Here is a 24,396-nt window from a genome sequence, read left to right on the forward strand (position 1 = left end):
TTGAGTTTTTGATAACTTTATTTTAATATCTTTTTATCCAGACTAGAAGAATTATATAAAAAAATTATGTAATTTATTAAATTATTATATGGTTTATAAAAAAATAGCATCCATAAAAGAATATCAACAGTGGCTGCATCTACGAACAAATTAATAATTATTAATAATTATCAATAATTATTAATGTGGCCTCTCAAAGCTCTATAATTTTTATCCAAAATATTTTTATATAAATCTAACCGTTTTTATATTATTTCAGTGGATTATTAAATTAAAATGAGATATGTATATACGTGTGTGTGTGTGTGTGTGTGTGTGTGTGTGTGTGTGTGTGTGTGTGTGTGTGTGTGTGTGTGTGTGTGTGTGTGTGTGTGTGTCTATATGTGCATATGTTTATTTTTACAGAATATACACAGTATGCAATCTCATTTTAAAACATCAATTGAATATCTTGAAAGCTATTCTCTTTTAGACTGTATTATTTTATTTGATATATTTATAAAAATACTTCTTTTCTAAAATAATAATCTGATAAGATTAAAATGAATCACTCTATATATATATATATATATATATATATAGAGAGAGTGATTCATTATATATATATATATATATATATATATATATATATATATATAAGGGTATATATATATTATATATATAAGGGTATATATATATATACATATATATAAGGGTAAGGCATATATATATATATATATATATATATATATATATATATATATAGGGTAATTCATTTTAATCTTATCAGATTATTATTTTAGAAAAGAAGTACACATACACACGCACACGCACACACACATATGTATATATATATATATATATATAAAGTAAACACTTGATATAAGTTTTAAGAGTTAGGTGAAGAAAAACTGAAGCGTACTACCGCTAAATTTAAAAAAGAATTTATTACAATTTTTATATACTATTAAATGGTAATTAATTAATTAATACTTACAAGATTTTCAACGAACATTTTTAAGATTATCTATATATGTAAAAATATAGATAAATTGACATATAGAAATATAGAATAAACAGACATTTATTTATTGTTTTAATATTACTATTGCACAGACAATGTTTCAAATATTCTTTTTGTTATCTAATTGAAGATTTGCTAAATTAAATATATTAATATGCTTTATAAAACTATAAAACTATAAGGTTTACAAAAAAACTTTATAAACTTTACAAAAGAGCATTGATTGACATCTTTTCTACAAAGTTTTCTATAAAGTTAATGTAATATTCGCTCAATAAGGATAAAAAATTTTGAGTGAAAGAAAATAATAATTGATATGTTTTATATTTTTGGTCACATAAATTTTTCCAAGAAAATGCCAAGAAAAATAAATACAAGAAAGCTATATATGTGATTATATACACATATTTTTACAATTAAACAATGCCTAAAAGTATTTACAAGAAGAGAATACAATAAACACCTCGTCGATTTTGAACTTTTTGCACATAGTGAATATAATATAAAAATAAGTATATGTACATATCCAAGCTTTTTGTTCAATACGGCTTGTAAAACTTTATTATTATTTATAAAGTGCATTATGCAAAACAGTCAATTATGTATCTATTTTATTTGATACAGACTCATCACGTGTAAGAAAATTAAAATCGATAAGGCATTTGCTATCTCAATTTCTTGTAAACTTTGATTATATTTTTACTGTAATTTTTTTTTAAATTAACATGTTTATCTATTTTGGAATAATATATTATTTTGTATCTCAGAAATAATATACAATTAAATGTCACAGGGAGAAAAAGATAATTATTTTATGATATTTATGATATTTATATAGACTCACTGCTCAATGACAAATTTAGAAAGATAATATAACTCGTAAAACTTAATAATATAACTCGTAAGATAATATAACTCGTAAAAATTAATAAGCGCAATTAATAAAAATAAGTCAAATTAACATAAAACATTACTAACTTGCAATAAATGTTTGATCATTAAGAAATAATATCCAATTCCAAAGGCTCCTTCAAATCTAATATTTCTTAATTCTTATTTTAATTTTTATAGATAATGATAAATGTATAATAAGCATACAACTAACGTTATTTTGTATCTTTCTGTACATTAAATTATATTTTTAAATTATAATTGTATATGTGTGTATGTATGTATGTATATATATATATATATATATATATATATATATATATATATATAGTTGAAATTTAAAAATATATATAATTTAATGTGTAGAAAGAAATATATATATAAATTTTAGTTATATGAATATATAAGCTTCTAGTTTCTTTAGACAAGAATCTATAATATAATGTGCGTAATTGTATTAAATTCTACTAATTAATTTAATATGAAAATATAAAAACTATTCATAATGAAATAAAGCATCAATTAATCATTAAAAAGTTTTTCAATGTGTTATAATTTATTTTAAATTTTTTTTAAGTTTTTCATTTGAATTTGTCACTTGTGAATTTTTATTTTGAATTTGTTAATTCTTTTTTGCAATCACTATAACTTATACACTTACTATATAACTTATACTATACTATTATATAGATACTTTTCATTTATTTTTTTCCTAGATATTCTATTCACAAATAAATAAATGTGACAAATATGTGATTATAATTAAAAATTTAAATTAAATTTTTATATATTTTTTTTTAATTTCATTTAGTATGTAACAAAAACGGATAATTGATTTATGCACCAACAAAAATTTTAGCTATACATTGTATGGAGCATCTGAATCAAAATGATGATCTTGTGCACAGCGGATCAAACTGGACAGAAAAGTCCATCATTTTGCGATTTTTATAATTAGTATTGAGTTATTCATTATTAAATATCATTGAATAAGCACGGAAGTGTCCCGTTTGATCACGTTGCAATTACAGCTACTTACAGCGACCGAGACCTGGAGATTTTCCACTGGATTAATCAATCAAATATATAATTTTATTTTAAATTGGATGCAATCCCTCCCACACACACTGTCTTGTTTTTTTCTTTTTCTATATCTATCAAAATAATTTTGATTCAATACTCCGACTATATTCGATATATATGTCGATGAATGCAGTTATAATCGACTCCTAGGGATCAATTGTGTATTTTGAAATGAGGTGAAAATTACAAAAGTGAATAAATTTACTATTGGCTTTTGACATATGAAGTTGCGAATATTTTAGTGAATTTCCTTTAATTTTCAAAATACATGATTGACTTCCTGATGCACGTCACTTACGCGATAAGGCCTGTTCTACAATGTGTCGCGTGTCAGTGCCGTAAGCCACAAGAATTGACCAATCACAGACGAATATGAGGAGAATACTTGATTGTGATTGGCCCATTCTTATGGCCCACGACCCACGACGCATTGTAGAACAGGCCTAATTCCTAGTAATAGTGTATGCTTCCAACAGAAGCCATCAGTTGCTTTGCAGGCTGGAATGCGTTCATTGATTCCTATACCAATGACGTTATGGCTCTTACGTCACCGATCAGCATGGCAACTGTTTTCGCCCAAAGATATGGTATTGTTATTCTTATGCCAAGTCGAAAATTCAACTGGGAATAATAAGAATGATAGCTATAGTAGTAGTGGTAGTAGAGTTGTTGCTATTCGTGTGATGTGTTGTGTTGACAATTTCGTTTGTAGTGTAAATAATAAATTATACAAGTGATAATTTTATGGAATCGTACATGTAGAAGTTACGCGATGCATTTCTTATGCTTTGATATTCACTGTTAAACTTTATGAATACACAGTGGAGTGTCGTTTATATCGAATTAACAGGTAGTGGTGATTATTGAAACAGTTGTCATCTGCATGTTGAGTTTAGTCATCGTCATATTACATTATGTTTGCTACCTTAAAAAATAAGATACGTGAGGAAATCGGCAGTGACGTGTCTACGGTTATCAAGAACGCTGGAAATATACGCGGCATTAATTCTAAACATTTGTCTCAGGTAAATATAATGTCATCGAATATCATTAATCTATATTTTAAATTTTAATTTAATCAAGTATTTTTAAAATTTTTAAAAACACTAAATTTAATAAAAAAAAAAGTATAATATATTGGTTCAAACATTATAAATTATAGACGTGAGGTTAAGTATATGTGTGTGTATAATGTTAACTTTATAATGTTGACTTTATTAATTAGTCTCTGCTTACCGGACTTCTGATTAAATGAATAATAGGTTATTTGAAAATATATATGTAAGACCAATTTTTTATATATATTTTAAAACAATTTCTATAAAAAAAGAATATCCGATCTAATATTTTCCAAATTTCCCATCTAATATTCTTCCACTGGAGCATATATTATATTCCACTATCATTAAAACGTACTTGGAATCCGTTCATCTATCTTGTCTTCAAAATAACATATATACAAAATCTTAGACTTCATATTTCATTGCTATAAATTACTGCATATCGAATAACAGCAGTATCATTCTACTGAAAAAAAAAAGAGTACTCTCGACACCATCAACATTAGGAATGGTTTCGAGAGGAAGAGCAAGAGTATATAAAAAAAAATGGTTATCCAAGCCTTAATGGTTTAATATTATATTTCTAAACTTGACATAAAATTATGTCAAGGTCAAGTAGTAACCAATGCATGCTTCAAGTACATACAAATAGAATATATAAAATTTCCATAAAATCTTATTATCAGACATTAGATAATGCCTGCTTGAGAATAACAAATGTCAATTTTTGTTTTATTTGTGTTAGAAATATAAAGCAATGTTATTATGCTAGTTTTCTAGTACGGATAATATAATTATTATTACAGACAGGTTCTACAAGTAGTATTAGTGGTTCTCAAGTATCATTAGATGGATCAAGAGAAGAAAATGCAGTATCTCCTCTGCCATCAATTTCACCAAAGAGAGAGAATAGTTTTGAATTTAAGTCTAATGATGGAATGCAAGTTTCTGCAAAAGATATAAAAAAATTTGAAAGTAAAGAAGATGAATGGAAAAAATGTTTAGCAAAAAAAGAAGCAGAAATATTGAAAAGGATGGAAAAGAAGGAGGAAGAATGGAAAGTCAAACTTTTACAAAAGGAAAAGGAATGGAAGAAAATTGTAGAAAAACAAGAGAAAGAGAAACAGCGATTAGAAGAAAAGATAAAAAAAATGGAATTTGCAAAACAGTCATTGGAACACGCTGTTAAAAATGCCGAAGGTATTTTTAGAGAATGTAAACTTGTAAAATGTTACATTTTATTTTTTATAAATTCTTTATTTTGTGTGTATATATGTGCGTCATATACTATATAATTTCATTATCAAAACATCACATAAATCACTAATATTAATATTTGACAGTTATGCTTTGCTAGTATGAAGTGAGCAAAGTGAAACAACCGATCAACATCGCGGAAAAACATCAACAATTAAAATTTTACACGGCCTTTTTATAAATGGACTCTTGTAAAATTATGCTTTTGATGTTTACTTTTTTTTTGAAAACTACTCAATTTTTATAGTTTTTTTTTTTTTTTTTTTTATAAAACTTTGTGAAAATAAACTCTAGTTTGACCGTTTGTGATTTTAAGAAATTATGTTTTCAAAAATGTCTTCAAAAATTATGTTTTCAAAAATGTTTTTAAAAATTACAAGTAAAATTGTAAAGAAAAAAATAATTTCAAGTTTTAATTAAAAGGCAGAATATATTTGGATAGTATTAATCATGACAGAAGAAAGTATTAATCATGATGTAATCAAATATATTACAAAAGGAATAAAAAAACAAATCAAATGTGTTGACCCAATAATAAGAAAAAGAAAATAAACATAAGTGATTTTGTTCTGTGATTTTGCAATTGCATATTTAAGTTGAAACTCGTAATTCTCACAAATAAAGTTTATACTTATTGAAAAATGCTTGATGCTATATCCTTAATTTCATTATTCAAACTATTTAATTATTTTTAAGTGGGAAATTTTTGAGAGTGGAGCAATTTAACATTAACTTGGATCGTCTCTTTATTCGTATAAAAAAAAATTATATAAAGTGATTGCATCAGAAGATCTAATATATTTGAATATATTGCTAAAAGCAATCAAATTATTGTTTTGGATATATAATGTTCAGGAAATACCACGTACACGTATGCAAAAGTTTGGAGTCGTTAAATACTATAGGAATGACGAATCATAGGGTTCTTATCTCCATGTGACATACATATACATGCGTGTGTGTGCGCACGCATAAACATAGTTTTCCATTAAATCACGCTCTTTAGGCACCTATACACTTATACTTTCATACATTCATACATCTGCTGTTTCACTCTTATATGTTTACATATTTATATCTTCATATTTCCATACATCTCTATTTTTACAATTTCATATTCATACATACATATATATATGTATATATGTATCCATTCATATTTTCATGTATATATGTATCTATATACCCACAATCTTACTTCTACATGTGTTTGCATCCTTATTCCTTTATACATTTATATTCATCAAAGGATAAATTGAATATTGTTATTATATGTCAAATTAATTTTTTTGTAAAAGTCAGCTTGAAATTCTAAATAAATATAAATAAATAAATATTTTCTTTATACCCCTCCTATTAAGAATTTTTTTAGAATTTTAATTAAGCTGACTTCCAAATAAAAAGGGAGGGTGTGCGTCACAGCAGGGCCCGACCACGAATCAGTCGTGAAAATTCGTAATTATTATCCTACTGAAGCATGTGATGATATTTATCACAATAATGCGTTTCAAACAACATGTTAAACAATACATTGTCATACATACACATATACATACATCACAATATACATATTTGTATATACATTCTCGAACTCTACGACCGGTACTCCAGAGAGATGATGGATGCAAGTCGGACTGCAGTGGTGACATCCTCCAACGCCACTTTTTAATACTTGATGTAAATTTGAATATAACTTTATTTTATCCACATTTTGAATTTCATTGTTATTTCTAGAATATAAAAAGAAATTGTACAACTTTCAAGAAGATGCAGAACAACTGGAAGGTTTTCAAACACAGGAAATGGCAAAAATTAAACATCTCGTACGTTTTTTATTGAATTAGTAATTAGCATATAAATTATATGATTTATCTCTTTACAAATAGACAGTTTCTATTTATATAGAATTTTTTATAAATAAATGACAATATGATGGATATAACAGATAAAATAAAAAAAGATTATAATATTTTATGCAAAATTAAGTTAATACTGAACTTTAAAACAAATTGACTATATACTTTATATAAATTTTAAGAAAAAAATCAACTTTAAGATCTGGAAAATTATATATATTATATATTATTATTTATGTTTTTCTTTTATATAGATTACAAAGTTATCATAAAATATTTTAAATTCTATATAAAAATATAAATAATTTTCTCGATTTTTCAAAATTGTATTTTTAAATTTCTTACGATATTATTATAATTTTAAATTATTATATTTTTGATTATTTTTTTCAAATATTTATTTTTTTCAAATATTTCTTTCAATAATTTATATTTACATTCATACAATATTGAATTAAGTTCAATGTATATCTTAAATTCTTAATAATTCTTAATAATTCTTATTAAAAATTATTTGAATTTAACAATATTATATAACAATATTATATATTATAATATTAAACTGTTTATTAATAATTTAATAAGTATTGTTAACAAATACGTGAAAATTTAAGAGAAAATATATTTATTTTTATATGAAGATAATCTCTTTTCAATTATACCTCAATTTATACATTTAATTTATATATAATTATGATTACTATTTTTAATACTATCTATCATATTTCAATATTTAACAAGTAACAAAATAAATAATAACTTATTTTTTTTAGTTGTTGGCAAAAGAGCAAGAAGTAGAAGAGAAAACACATCAGTTGAAAATTGCTACAACAGAAATAGAAAATCTGAAGACAGAAGTTTCCCGTCTTAGACGATATGAAAGCGAATTGAACAATGTACAAGTGAGTAAATTGATCAATATTTTTCATTTGTTTAAATTAATTTTTATCTAGCTATTATTTATTGAAATGATTTTCATTTTCTTTTTATATGGTTATATAAGATTTATATTTTATAATATTTTTGATATTATTCAAATTATGCAGTTTAACTTTGATTATATTATAAAAATATTGAAACTGAAAAAAGTAATTCCTTTATTATATAAGTTAAACAGAATTTTATTGGAATAACCTATATACTTTTTTATTTATGCAAAATGAATTTTAAAGATTATAATTAACGGGTGAGATTTAACTTTTGTTTCAAACATTGTTTATTATACTATACATTAGTATAAAACTTTAAGCAATCTGATTTGCTGATTTGTAATGTTTATAAATTGAAAACTATTAAAAATAAGAAAGGCAGTAACGGTCATGACTAGATTTTGGTGTATATGGTAATAGTTAGTTTTTGATATAATATTTTGATATAATATTTTAATAAGATATATTTCTGTAATCGAATTTTTATTAAGTTATTATTATGTTATTAATTAATTATTAAATATTATTATGAGATATTAGAGGGAATGTAAGGATCTGTGCACAATGGAGGAAATATTAGGAATAAGAATAAATATTAAAGTTTAGAAATAAAAATTTAGAATAAAAATTAAACGTAAGGCACAATGAACACAACTAAGATATGATTATATTTTATACTTATTTATATTCATTGTTACATTTATTTTTATTCCGAATTTTCATTTCCAAAATTTTATTTAATTTATTCGTATTCCTAATATTTATTATTTCTCTATTGTGCGCAGGATTCTAATTTTGATTAAATTATTAATTCATTAGTAGATACATAATTGGTAGCAATAATATAAAATTTTGTATGTGAGTGTGCATGTGGATACGCGTGCGTATATGTGTACATGTGCATGTATACATGCGTACGTATTTATGTATATGTGTGTATGCGTGCGTGCGTGCGTGCGTGTGCGTGTGTGGGGGAGGGGAGAAGGGAAGAGAAGCATGCATATGTGCATTAAAGTATTTTTAACAATTAATATAATAGATAGATATTAGAAGTTTATTAAATCAAATCTTAAGTAAGTTTTAATATTTTTCTATATCTTCTTCAAGTGCCATACAGTATCAGTATGTAGACGCCTCTCTCTCATTGAATAGTATACCTAGTGCTCGTTTATCAGGGATTTTTCATTGTTGGTCCAATGCGTTTCACTGATCCCCATGATATCTATGGCAAGTCTATCCATTTCCTTAATGGCGATGTATATTTTATCTGCTTCGTACATAGTTTTGACGTTCCAGGTGCAGATTTTAATTGCCCTGGTAGTCTTTACGGGCGCGTCGCTGTTGATGTTTGTTTCGCTTGATGACGACCTGAGAGGCCCCGTAATCTGGTTGAGATATTCCTCCCTTACCAGATCTTGTTTTCCAATGTCCATGATCAGTAACTTGTCTTATTCCAAATAACTTGCCTTAATCATGACACTTTACTAGAGAAGATCTATTGGGATGGTTTCTCGTTGCCTTCTGCAAAGCAGTATCTTAGCCGATTTATTCTTACTGCGAGTATCGCCTGTGGATGTCTGGTGCCGAGCCTTTAGAGAGATAATTTCTCAATAGCTTCGACTCAGTGATGGCATAGCTGTTGCCCTATGTCATGCTCTCAGTTAATCCGCGGTTGTTTATTTGATGAAATCCTTATTCGTATTTGTCCTATATGGTATATCTATAGGAATGTTCCCTATCAGCCATTGGGACGCGCCGTGTCGAGTTTAAGGACATCCCCACAAATTCATTTTAATACATGAAACGGGATTAAAACTACGGGATTCTTATTCTTTTAATCCAAAAAAAGTTACACCATGCAATCCATGCGATCCGTTTTAATCCATGAAACGACATTGAAAGGAAACACTTCTTTCAATCCAAAATATATTAAAATAAATTAAAATAGATTAGAAATTTTCGATTCATTTTAATCTATTTCCGGATGCGTGGCGGCAAATATGTAAAAATACATGCAGTGCATTAGTTTATTTAATATTTTGTGTCACGTTTGATTATCTGGAGATATTTATCACAATAATCAAATAAGTTCAAATGTCATTTTTTCAGTCAACATGAAGAATAAACAATCCAAATAACATCAACTTGCTACTTGGGAATGTAATAAATCGAGAGACAAGTTCCAAAGAATTCCAAATTCCAAAGATCAGAGAGAGCATTGTTCGCTGGATTAGATTTTAGAAATCTAATAATTTTTTTTATTATTGAATTTGTATCTATATACTAAATACCAAACTATAAATGTTTTTGTAGTGACTTCTATAATCCAGTTCACCGAATAATGCTCTGATTTGTTTTTTGAAACTTGTCCCTCGGTTTATTATATTTATTGTTTATATAATATATATATATATATATATATATATATATATATATTAATGTAATAAAAAGGATGAGTAAATATTATATACGTATATATTCTACGTATTATATATAAATGTATATTATAAATATACATTAGTTTGGATATAAATATATGAAATTTGATCCATTTTTATATGAATATATAATTATATACATTTATATCATTAACCTATATTTGTTTTATTTAGAAGTGAAACCAATTTTTTTTTTATTATATTATACAAATACTATATGGTAATTCATTATAATGTTTCTTTTGGCGATTTTTCGTTTTAATGTTACATCTCACAAAAGTATGACAAATATGATATCCATATATATATATATATATATATATTTATATTTATATACATTCGATCCCCTTATATCCATTATTACCACAACTTTTGCTCTCATAGTTAGCTATGACTCCGTCCATATATTTTTAAGTTTAAGTAATGCTTACAATTTGTGCCTAAAATGTTCTTCCGCATTTTTCATATTTTTCGAGATATTTGCCTGGGACAATTACAATGGAACATCTTATAGATATGTATTAATAGATATGTATTATTTTCCCCATAGTTAGGGAAAATAATAATATTCATATTATAATTACAAATATGATTGAATTGAGATGGATGCTCATAATTTCCGCATTTCTTAAGCACGCTTGTTTAAAAGAAGGTATATTTATATTTGTATTAATGTTTTTAATTATTATATTATGTTGCTTTTGTTTTGTCACGATTTGCCATACTTTTTTCTGCACTTTTTTTTATCAACACGCTGCTCAAAGTGAAGTCTTACAACATATGTGCATATTAGATATAAAAATCTCGCTGTAGAAATATGTTAAAATTGAAACGTGAGTTCCATAACTCTTATGTATAATTCCGCGCATGATACTTTTCTTTTTATAATAATTTATTTTTCTTCCATTGGGCTGCGCGTTGAGTTATTGATTGGAAAACTTCCAAATCAATTGGAAAGATGTTGCTGGCACATTTTTCCATAAAAAAAGAATTATTTCTTTTATATTATTAAGAAGAAGAGAAATGGCTTCTTAACTCGAAGATAAATATTTTTGTGCGAGTTAGTCTCATTTTTGAGACTTATAAATATTTATGTTCCGCATACATTTCGAGGTATCGCTGGATACAATGAATGATATTTTCTTAGAGTTATGGAACAGCAACGTTATTAAAAGTGATACTGAAAGTTCGGTGAACACATCGCACGAATGAAGATTGGAAAACTTTGATAAACGAGAACATCGAAGATCAGAGTTAGGCGGTTATTACCGCTAATTCGCTGCTGCTACCGCTGATGCTAGAGGTATGTCTACAGAGCTTCGCTGTTAGTCTGCTATTCTATAATGATCGTCTAATTGCTTCTTATGCTTACTATGCTTTGATATAAAAGAAAATATGTTGGAGTATTTCTTCTATAAAAAAATATTATACAAAGATTGAAATACCTAATAATAATGCACATATTATATATTTAACTACAGCACTTACAAATTTAAATCAGCTTATCTTTTTTATTTTTTTTTCTTTTTTATAATATTACATTCTTTTGTATTTCTATGTTATTTTTTGATCTTATTTTTTAACTTTATCAAGTTGATTGCTTTATGTGTACAAGAAATGCGAAAAATCTAAATTTATGTTTCTAGCATGTGTCTGAATCATGTCAATTCTAATTTAAAAAAATTCGAAAAGTTGTGAAAACTTAACAAGCGCCAGTTGTATTCCACAAATATTGCTATATATCTTTTCATATTTTTATTTTATCTTGAATGGATTATTCTCATACTTGTTACTTGTTACTAGTTTATAAATATATAAAACATGCCCGTACCGCTTCATAAGAAAATTATGTTAAATAAAGTTGTGATAAAAACAAGGTCAGATAATCATGTATTTACTTTCAGGATGAAATGGAGACAATGCGTCATTCTACACAGCGAGAGAGAGCACAACTTTCTTGTCAATTAGCACAAACGGAAGAAGAGGTGCGTCACTTAAAGGATAAAGTATTTGTATTAGAGCAGAGAATCGCTCTAGAAACAAATGATCAAATAACAGTTGATGAAAGAATAGCCGATTTGATGCGCGAGAGGACACTATTAGAGAGAAAACTTGAAGAAGCACATCTTCACCTCTCTGATATAAAAACCAGTTGGTCGGGTAAGATCTCCAGTCTCGAGACACAGGTCGGCAGGCTTAGTAGACAAGCTGGTGAAGAGGGATTGGAACGCAGGCGGGTCGAACAGGAAAAAGAAAGGCTTATACATAAAATTAAGCAATTAGAGGCTGACATAGAAGTGAATAATGTTGTTATGGCAACGAAAGACGCCAAACTTTTACGCATGACGGAAGATATGGATGAAATGGCCATGGAACTGAAAGAGCTCCGGGCTAGTGTTGATGATGAGGTGGATGAATTTAAACGACAAATTGTGAGTTACCGCAATATGTAATGACGACAGAATGTGCATGAATTAGATTGTTTCTTACCGAAGATTTTTCCGAATTCCTATTTTAAAGAGGCATTTCTTGAAACGGAACAGATTTCGTTCACAATAAATTCCTACACTAATCGATAATATATAAAACTTGCTGTTTGTTGGTCTTAGGCTACTATTGGCTACAGTTTTTATGCAATAAGAATACAATGTTTTTATAAATATGTTGCATTCTCAAGATACAATAATTTTGCAATGTGATATATGACTTTGCTATTATTCTAAACAAAAACAGTAAAGTATTGATGTTTGAGGTATTGAAGTTTGAAGAATCTTTTATTATCTAATATTTTTTATTTATCTTAACATATCGCAAAAAGTGCCCCTTGTTTATATTTTTAACATACGCTTGTCAACAACAAAATTAGCAGCTTTAATTATTCTCGATTTTTATTATCTTTTGTAACATATTCATATTTTAATACGATCATTTATTAACATTCCTGTTAACTTACTGCAATCACCTTGAATTATGATATCAGAAGCGAGAAAATACATGATAAAAACTTTTGTAAAATACATTAAAACAGATATATTTTCCAATAAAATAACATTTACAAATATAAAATATAATTGTAAAATACGTTTTGAAAAATTTTCTTTTGCTCTAATTAATAAATAACTATACATATGATTAATAATAAATCACCATATAATTAAATGATGCCTAATTAAATATAGAGCTATAGATATATAATTATTTATTGATTATCGATGCAAAAGAAGAATTTTCGATATTTTATAAGTCTATTCCACCGATTGTAATCGTTATTTTATCAAAAAATGTTTCTATTTTAATGTTTCTATTTTGCAGAAATTTATATCATACATTTTCTCGTCGTTCAACATCATATTAAAAGTGCAGTGAATTAACAGAAGTCTTAAAATTTATAAATCAATAATTCTTTAGAGGAAAAATACATTTACATTGCTTTTTATTATGTAATGTATATATTTGTTTTCTAACATTTTTATCTTTCAAGTTTAACACAATCAATAAAACAAATCAATCAATAAAACAAATATACAATCAATCAATATAACAAATATCAAATATAATAATCTAAAATGATCACAGAAATAAATAGATAACATTTAATATAATGCATTACATACACACACAAACACTATGGCTATATATAATTATTTTTTCTTTTACGTTTTTAACATTAAATATATTGTAGAAGTTGTAACTTGTATTAGTGTAATTATTTGTTTGAATTTAATAATTTAAGTGGGACATATTAATTTTCACATATAACAATCACATTAACTAATTATATACTATCGAGTGGATTATGTGCGTGCGTATATTTGTTTATTGTGTGATAATTGCATGCATATGTGCATGCGTGGCAAGTACGTGTGCGCTTACATGTGCATTACCCATGCATGCGCATGGTATGTATGCACACATACCCACATACATACCGCGAATGAAAATATCAAGAAAGTTCTCGAAAAAATAATGAACGTATTAATACCTAACTAATAGGAATAATATTCTTTTAGATATATACCATGCACATATTAAAAAACGTCTTAATGAAGTTATTTTTAATTACATCTGAAAATTATTATTTTATACGATATTTTGGGAAGCTTATACATCTATTCATATTATCGATAACACATTTATCCATCAAGATACGTGGTGTTATCAATCTAGTAACATGCGCGCGTGCACGCAGAGAGAGAGAGAGAGAGAGAGAGAGAGAGAGAGAGAGAGAGAGAGAGAGAGAGAGAGAGAGAGCACATTTACACATTTATACATTACACATATTTACGCTTATACATAAAGACATATATCAGACATACGAGATTAAGCTTGACCGTGTAATTGACCACTTATGATACATTTTAAGGCTCCTGACTAGTCACCATGGTCATATTGAAATCGTAGGCAGCTTTACAGATTTTTAGAGAAAATACCTGGAAATGGATTATTCCAAATCTTCATAACTCAATGAAAAAGTAAATGTAATAATTAAAAAAACATTTTATAAAGAGAAAATATTAATTTTACAATATGGCTAAAAAATTTTAGAGCAAAAATTTTATTTCTTCCGTACACATTATCAAAGTTAAAATTTATTTTTCAATTTTTTATAAGGTTCATTTTAAATTAGCATCGTTTGTAGGAAAATCTTTGAAGAAAACCATGTTTTAGAATATTTAAAAGTTGAAATTTTAAGCTTTAAAATGTGTTGAAAAATTGTCCAGAAAATTCGGAGTGGTAAACGATCAATTCTATTCGCTTGTTCTGTGGCTTTAACAAAACACGTATGTATTATAAGAAATTCTTTTGTCCTTATTTATTTGTCGCGAGAATACATTTCGCCAAGCAACATTTCATCGATCCGAGTCCTTCTGTTTTCGAAACTGTTAATTAAATGTGTGACAACTTTCCGCAACGTTTATACGTTTTTAGTCCCCTAATACTCACCATTAGCCAAGAATTAGTTTTGTGTCGCGTTTCTCTGAGAGGAATAGTGAAAGCTATTCAGTGAACTTCGGAATTATGTCGATATTGTTAAGCTTTTCGAAACTGTGTCGTTGAGTTACTCCCATGAAGAGAGTGGAGATTGTGTTATTGGGTTACTCCCACGAAGGGAGTATTGGAAACTTTTTTTTTTTTCTTTTTCCGATTTCAGCGTTTCTGAAATCCTATCAGCAGTGATTCTCCGCCGTCTAATGTACTACTACTTCCTAAGTTCCTGCAGGCGGCCCTTTGCCGCCTTCTGTATTACGCTTCTTGAATTTCTGCAGCGGTCATTTCCTGCGTTCCCACAGCGGCTTTACGCCGTTTCCTAAGTTCCTGTAGCAACCCTCCGTCACCTTCTACACCACGCATCCAATGCTTTTGCAATGATTCTCCGCCGCCTCCCAATACGCTTCCTGAATTTCTTGCAACATCTCTCCGTCGCCTTTTGCACTTTCGAATTCCTGCAGACCCTACACCACTTCCTGTATTACACTTTCTGCGTTTTCACACGGGCTCTCCGCTGCCTCCTGCATCTTCGCCATCTTTATCACAAGCTCTTAAAATTTCTTCATGTCAATCTTTTTGTCCTAAATTAAATTGTCCTTAAAATCTATAAATTCCTTGTTACATTCTTGTATCAAATTACTCATCCAGTATAGTGAATTTTTTGCTAGCAAAATTGCGATCCTAAATATCTGATTTAAAACAGTTAACACTTTTAGTCATCATACAATATATTGTAAATTAACGGAAATTAATTAACAATAATCGTTTCGCTCGCATTAGAAAATTTACATAGAATCAAATAATTGAATTAATAGGGGAAGCGTTCCGCCTTTGTCTCAATTCAGTGTCCCGATTTTGCCGAAATTTAATCATAACATGGTGTTGATATACAAATAACAAATATTATTCGATGCGCTTCTTATATTAATTATTAACGAGAAATTCCGATTTGAATCTTAATATCCGCTCCATTAGTATCATTACAATAAAATGTTTATCAGGCATCGGTGTGGCATAGTATGCTTGATGCTGCGATGAAAATCTGAAGGTTGCGCCTCGATACTTTATAACTTTTTTTCTTTTTTTCACACTGATTTTAAATGATCTTTTTTTAATTTTATTGAGAAATTTATTATTATTTATTATTACACTATTATTACACTATTACACTAATAACTTTTTTGATACACAATCATCAATATATGTGATTTCTAGGATGACAGTTGCTGATGAAGTAAGCGCAGCGAGAAAACCAATCAACAAAGTGGAAAAGGGACTTCAACATTTCGATATATTCGAGATTTTGATAACATGACTTTTTTGAGGAAACTTTTATCTACCGATAAAGTGCTATTAAAAACTGCCAATTTTATAGAAATTTACATCTCACACACACACACACACACACACACACACACACACACACACACACACACACACACACACACACACACACACACATTTGTTATCGCTGTTAAGCGATTGTCTTTCCATGTAACAAATTTTTAATCATAATAGCATGTAAGTTCATAAAAAACTGATCAATCGCAATTGATTATTCTTTAATAACAAGGAGAATCAATTGTGTAATTGGTCAATTTTCTTGCAAATTTACGATTATACGACTATAAAAACTTGTTACGTGCAAAGATCTTTAGCGCCAACGCTACATACCAATACTACATCCGGCATGCACGCTTATCTGTCATCATAAGCGCACTTTCATTTTATCACGATAATCTGATCGAACAGGGCGAAACAAATATTATAAATATATTCTTTAGGACGATCTGTAAATCATCATCATGACATTTACACATTCAAAAAAATGTTCCGTTGATCTAACTAAAATTCTGAATGTTTATAGCTGCATGTTTAAAATGCATCGTTATTTTGTGTATCTATTAGAAAATTATCCTATGTAGAAGTCCTTATAACAGCATCTAATAATATATACAAGAAAATTTAAATCTCATAAAAAATTACACACTTTTATAAGTGTGAATGACTATTATCTAATTATAATAATATAGAGAGACTTTCTTGCTTGAAATTTGATAAATCATTCAGATATAAATTCTGTCTTTATCATTTATATTGATAAGATGCAAAACATATACGACACCACGATATGATATCATATACGAATGCTTGTTTTTTTATTTATATTTTCTTAATTCTATTTTGCTAATCATTTATATATTGCTTGCTATTATCATTTAATATTTTAGCTAATTTTTTGTATCTAATAATTGCGCTATGATTGCAAAATCATATTTTTCAATGCAGAAAGAAATAAACTATATTGTTAACTTGGCTACAATCCATTTAGGACTGCTATAAATACTTGGAAATATTTGCTCGATCAATTAGAACAAAGAATTTTTATCAATTGTTTGGTCAAAAAATATTTCGAAATATTTACAACACCAAGTGAATTGCATTTTATAGTTCTTATGTTTCGTTATTTCTTTTCCACTTGGCAATCGATTGACCGCATCTATATGAAAATAAAATTGGTTTTAAAGACAAAAGCATGTATTACAATTGATTAATTTAAAAATAACATATAAATTAGTTTATGTAAGCATAAAATTATTCTAACAGCATTATTAGCAAAGAAACTTTATTCCTTATGTTTTAAACTGGAAACATTATTTGTCTTCATTATTCTATTATAACTTGAAATACCTTGAAATACCTATATATCTAGTAATGCTAAGTATTTGCATTAAATATTTTTTATTTTAATTAAAACACGCTTCACAATGGATCATTCTTCTTTTATTCTTTTTGATTTTTTTGATGCATTTTTTTCATTTGAATAGGAATATATCCAATTTTCCTTATCGTGAAAAATTCTTTATGGAAATGTGTGCGTGCGTGCGCGTGTGGCCATAGGCATGGGCATGAGATGGTGAGATGATGAGATGGAGCAGAGTGCTAGAGTGTGGGTGGGTAGGGATGTAGATTTGGATATATGAAATAATTTGGGTGTGTTGAAATATTGCATAGACATACCACAAATAATTCCATAATTACATTCAGCTAAGTTCGTTAAAACATGCTTATATATTTATAATAAATATACATTCGTATTAATATGAATTATAGTTGGTGCAGTTTTTCATACCTTGCCTCATTTTTTTTTTAAACATTTACATTTTACAACAGGTTTTTTTATTTATAACTTTAAACAATATGTTAATCTTTATTTACATTTTATTATTTTTTTTCTAGACAATATATGTGCGTATATACTTGACACCATTTTTTTTTCTTATATATAACTTATATATGACATGAACTATACATTTTATATATCAAAAATTATTAATTTGAAAAATGTCAAATTATGCATTTCAAAAATTGATATTATGATTTATTTTTTCGAGAACTTTATTATAGACATATATTTAGATGGCATTTTAATTCATAAATTTTGTAGCTGCACATTTTATACAAATAGAACATGTGTGTGTATTCAGTTAATAAATTGTATTAATTTGTTTTCATTTTAATACGTCAAGTGCATTCTAATATATTAATTACATTTTATATCAATTATTTAATGTATGGAATTGTTGCTAATGATCCAAATGAAAATTTTATAGACATCATTATAATTTGCTACATATAATTATTTAAATACATTAACTTAAATACTTATAATATTTTATTTGAGTCATTATCTAAAAATTGACAAAATAATGAATGTATCTTTTTAATTCTGTACATGAAAAATATGAATGTTATAAAGCTGCTATAAAGCTTTATGTTTTTTACATGATAAGCAGTTTATTTTTTTAATTCTTAGTGTATACGATAATTTTATTATGAATTCTTTAATTTTGCTTTTATAATATTGTTTAAATGTTACAAGTTATTCGGAAGCGTGTTAAAAAAAATTGACGTTATAAGAAATAAATAATTTATGCAAGCGGTATCCTAATATTATGAATAATACAATTTATCTTTTTATATTATTATACATGCTTGTGTACATTCGTGCGAAAGAAAAAGGCCGCGCATAATGAGAGTAATGCGCGTTATGTATGTTTTATTTACTAAATAAAGAATACAAAGATTATAATTTCTTGCTTTTCATTCACCTTTAATTTTACTTTTTCATCATTCTTTTATTTCCATGTCCTGTCATAATCTCATCCCAGAATGTTTAAAAAAGTGTTATTTCGAAACTTACGTCATTAAGAAAAATAGATTTCCAGATAAATACGGAAAATTTTGAGGGCGCGCATTCATTTCCTCTCCTCAAAACAAGCGCTCGCGAGCGAGAAGAAAGAAAAAGTTTTTTTCTTTATTTTTAATTTATTATTATAGTATTGTCAGCTGCGTCCATATAGTTACTATTTGTAAGATTAATAAATGAAAATATCAAGTCCTGGAAGTATAATACATACTCATCAAAATAAAAAAAATTTTAATCTTTTCGCTATTGTAAGCGATATTATCCGTCATAAAACAATTTCTGTATATTATAAATGATTATAATCTTAATGCATAACACTCATATTTTAATATTACTACAATACAATCAGTAGGAGCACTTCGTGTCTGTGAGACATGAAACTGCAGTAAGACATATAACAGATCCGATAACTATAAATCTAACATATGAGAATTTTGAAAATCAAGAAATTATGAGATATTTTATATTTTATTCTTACATATTTTGACATGAAATATAAAATATCTTGTAAATTATTAATTTTTTTCATAATCATATTGCGGTACTTTTATGTACAAATGAGACGAATTAATTATATATAAAAAAATTAATAATAGAACAAATATATTGCAATTTATATAATTTTTTAAAGTAACTTTTCCTTAATATCTTCTTTCGATCAATTGATTTCTCTCATTAATCTGAGTATAAAAATATTAAAGTCCTCAAGAATGTATCAATAAATAGTTTGCAAGGTATTTTATATTTGATGTTAAAATATGTCAGAAATATAAGGTGTCTCATAAGATTATTGATGTTTTATGTTGCCTCAATACTTTTGTATTTAATAGCTAGAGAAATAAAATTTTATAAAAAAAATTGGTAAAATAATTTTATTTAAAAATAATTAAGATAATCTTTAGAAAACTTTGTTAAAAAAGCTTGAAAAACAAAAAAAAATAATTTGAATAAGTGCAGAGTAAACGGAAATAATTAAAATGACCAATTATGTTGTTCATCTTATGTACAATTTTTTGAAAAAAATTAATATTATTATTTAATTATGTGCAAGTATAAACCAAGATTGCGATTAAATTATATATATATATATATATATATATATGCTAATTAAAATAAATTTGTTGTTTTCTTAGGAATCCTCCTCAAAACAGATAAATCAATTGAAATCAGATCTTGAAAACACATCAAGCAACTTCATTGCAGTTACTAACGAGTTAGCAAGCCTTCGAATGTCTTTAGAGAAAGAACAAACGAATAATTCTTCCTTAAGTTCGGAAGTGAAATATTTACGAGAAACTCTTGAATCTGAACAAGCAGCAATAGCAGAGTTGCGAGTCTTTTTAGAAAAGGAAAGAAATGAAAAAGACACCGCTTTGTTAAGAAATGCCCAGATATCACAAGACATAGAAATTGTAAAACAAGAAAATCGGCAACAGAAGATTGAGAATATGGAACTTCAAAACAAAATGGAGGGTCTAGAGGATGAGCTAGTGAATAAGATAAGAGAAGGAAAACAGACGATGAGTACATTAAAAGAATTTGAACAAAAGATCGCGAAACTAGAAGAAGTAGAACGTAACAGAGAGAAATTGGAAGGAAATGAAAAAAAACTGAAGAATAATTTATTAGATTTAGAAGATCAATTAAATGAGAAAAATAAGGTAGATAATTATATATATATATATATATATATATATATATATATATATATATATATATCAAAAACCTCCTTTTGCTTTAATAGTTGATTATTTATTTGTAATAATCATATTTAAAACTATGTCTAATTCAAAGCTGAGCTATAGCAACAGCTTTAATATTTCAATAAATCTGCCTTTAATTATTAATCTTTTATTTATTTTCTTTAATTATTTTCTTAAATTTAATGAAAGCCGAGAAGAAGTGCATTTTAATCATAAAATATACTTATAGTGAATATCAAAAATTAATAAAGTAATATGAGTTAAGTTCGCTGAAATCCAAATTTTTTTACTTCTATGTATTTTTTTACATCAACTATCTATATTATCTGTAAATAAATATTGCGATTGTATTTTTAATTGTCTTTTTTTCTTTTTCACAGACAATTAAAATTTTGCAACAACGATTAAGCGATATGAAGAAAACGCTGCAACGTGAATTAAAAATTCCATTCTCTTCGTTAGATAGTGACATTGATGCTCCTGCTGCTATTCTTAATCCAAGTTCATCCAAAACTGTCACTGCCAGACATAATAATTCTAGGGAAGATGACGTTAATTTTAAATATTTGAAGCATGTTCTCATAAAATTTCTCACTAGCAGAGAATACGAGGTGCATATTTATTCTGAACTAATTTGTCTATTTTTTTATATACAATTACACTTAAATTATAAAAATTTAATTTAAGATTATTACAAATTTGAAGTATGTAGATGTATTTGTGATAATATACTTTTTTATGCATTTCCACAGATCTATAATCAAATTGAATTACTTCTACGTTTCAAAAACTCTTCAGTTAATATAATATTAATGTAATATTAACTATTGATTTCAACTAAAATCCTTTTCAATCAATGAAATATACCAAAAAATGAATTGAGTAAATTAGAATTCACAAAAGTGGAAAACTTTTTTCTTTTTTTGTACTTATTAAAATATTACATTAACACATCTTTTAGAACGTAATTACTGATAATAGAATTGTTTAATCATATAAATCTTTCTTTTATTAGAAAATTTTATAATTAATTTAATTTATAGGCAAAAGAATTTAATATAATTTGAATCTGCAACAAAGAAATACCATAACGTTTGAAGAGGAAATTATTTAATAATGGTATTTGAAAGAGGCCATTGAATAACTTTAAAAAGGAGAAAATTTTGTAATTTCGTTTAATGTATTTTTTGTCATTGAAGAACATTAATGTTAATAAAAACTGATATGTAATATCAGTTGAAACTTAAGTATATAAGGAATTATTAAAGATCATTGGAGATACATAAAAAATTGAAATTAAATTATCATAAATATATCTATGCTTTAGATATGTGTTAATTTTGAATAGAATTTTTATAATTTATCTCTAGATAAAAAATTATTTTCTATATATTGAACTTATTTATTTATTTTATATAATTACATATTATTTCTTAAAGGCTCTCCATTTAACAAGGGCAGTGGCGACATTGTTACATTTTACGCCAGAAGAGGAACGTCTACTTCAAGAAACTTTAGAATGGAAAATGTCATGGTTTGGTACCAGGCCTAATCTAGGATTTGGACAAACTGCCAAGGCCATACCACCTAGCTGATAATAAGAAGACGTTTCGTACTGTACGAAACGTACTTAGAAGAAGCATAAATTTTTGTTCAAGTTTAGTTTGTAATATTTATATCAAGATTAGAAGTAACCGCAATTAATTCGAAAAATATATAAAATAATTAAAAATTATATAAGAAATGTAAATGATAATTTTATATTTGCATATATAATAAATTAATTATAAAATGTTCATAATTCGCAATAGAATCATATTATGATAAAAAGAAAATTTGATATCATATTGTAGTGGGATCTCATATATGTTATCATTTGATAAATGTGAATGAATAAGACAGCGTTGGTTTGAAGCTTGGGTAATCGATTTTTTATGTATATTTATTGTATTAACTTATGTACAAAAATTATGCAATAGGAGAGGAAGAGCCTTATGTCGGCCTTATTCTGCTATCTTGAACAAAAATACCAAAAATATTTTTTTTTTTTGTTTCATTTAGAGCATCACTATTTTCGATGAGACGTATGAAAGTTTTACGACTTAGCCTCGGTTGTCAGAGATTGGGTATTATGTGAGCTCGTCAATGTGCAACTTTTTGTTGGTAAATGCCGCGGTCGCTTAAATGTTTACACAGGCACGATGGAAAATCGGTTTGAGCTTGTTTATCGATCCGGAAGATGCGCGTATCTCGTCACGAATGTTGTTGCGGTCTACTGGAGGTTTAATTAAACATCAAGAAAATGGAGAAGCTTCTGATTCTCAAGATTGTTATTCAAATCTATCCACTTTTCGAGCGTTGGAAAAAATGTTGAACGTGATAATGATTACTCCCATGTGCATCAATTCGTGAGTATGGTATACTGTAATAGTAATGTTGAACAATTGTTTTAAAATAGTTTTAATTTTTATGATACTATAATATTTTCATACTTATTTTTTCCAGCTAGATACGCAATGTTATCAAATCTATACCACTGCATTCTAGAAATAAAGATAACTATATAAAGCAGAAATGAAAAGAAATTTTTAATACAAAAGAAAAAAGATAATAAATGCATAAAATTCAATGAAACATGCAATCCATCAACTACACGAGCAAGGATCAATCATTGCTCGTAGTTGATGAATTGCGTGTTCCAACTGTTTGATTGTTACGGAAGATACATGTCACGATATATAAAGATTATACAATATTAATGTTATTTTATATAAAAACACATTTATATTGTAATAATTGGTATAATAATTCTATTAGTAAAGTCCACAATTAATTCTTTTATATCTCTCTTTTTTGACTTATTCCAACTGTGAAGAAATATTTAAGGAAAGCGAATTTTCGAAAATTTTCTTTTTTATATTTTAGATTTTATTACTTTATAAGCTTTGCACGCAATAGAGACAAATTACTGTTATT

General features: G+C 26.7%; 1 protein-coding gene and 1 long non-coding RNA gene across 3 annotated transcripts; both read left to right on the forward strand.

Annotated features, from left to right (window-relative positions):
• Positions 1–3,458: 3,458 nt before the first annotated feature.
• Positions 3,459–23,221, forward strand: LOC105429969 (golgin subfamily A member 1). 2 transcript variants are annotated; one of them, XM_089080322.1, is made up of 8 exons: positions 3,459–3,564; positions 4,845–5,238; positions 7,030–7,118; positions 7,925–8,053; positions 12,423–12,950; positions 20,851–21,378; positions 21,801–22,031; positions 22,860–23,221. In XM_089080322.1, the coding sequence occupies exons 1-8, from the start codon at positions 3,481–3,483 to the stop codon at positions 23,013–23,015; spliced, it is 2,139 nt and encodes a 712-aa protein (XP_088936448.1). In that variant the 5' UTR covers positions 3,459–3,480; the 3' UTR covers positions 23,016–23,221. The 2 variants fall into 2 exon arrangements, with proteins under 2 accessions (XP_088936448.1, XP_088936447.1); XM_089080321.1 differs by lacking the exon at positions 3,459–3,564 and adding an exon at positions 3,713–4,002.
• Positions 23,222–23,604: 383 nt separating this feature from the next.
• On the forward strand, positions 23,605–24,261 carry LOC148935903 (uncharacterized). Its single transcript, XR_016139979.1, has 2 exons — positions 23,605–23,828; positions 23,926–24,261. It is a non-coding gene; the product is annotated as an uncharacterized LOC148935903 (long non-coding RNA).
• The last annotated feature ends 135 nt before the right edge of the window (positions 24,262–24,396 follow it).

Source organism: Pogonomyrmex barbatus, unplaced genomic scaffold (assembly GCF_055798465.1).
Source record: "Pogonomyrmex barbatus isolate J1 unplaced genomic scaffold, ASM5579846v1 scaffold3, whole genome shotgun sequence".
Taxonomy (NCBI): Eukaryota; Metazoa; Arthropoda; class Insecta; order Hymenoptera; family Formicidae; genus Pogonomyrmex; species Pogonomyrmex barbatus.

What these genes read in the sequence shown, in the direction of transcription:
- LOC105429969 (XM_089080321.1), top strand. Translation starts at nt 3,892, where the DNA reads ATGTTTGCTACCTTAAAAAATAAGATACGTGAGGAAATCGGCAGTGAC. An exon ending in GCGAATTGAACAATGTACAA is followed by an intron (nt 8,054 to 12,422) that starts GTGAGTAAATTG and finishes ATTTACTTTCAG; the next exon opens with GATGAAATGGAGACAATGCG. An exon ending in AATTAAATGAGAAAAATAAG is followed by an intron (nt 21,379 to 21,800) that starts GTAGATAATTAT and finishes TCTTTTTCACAG; the next exon opens with ACAATTAAAATTTTGCAACA.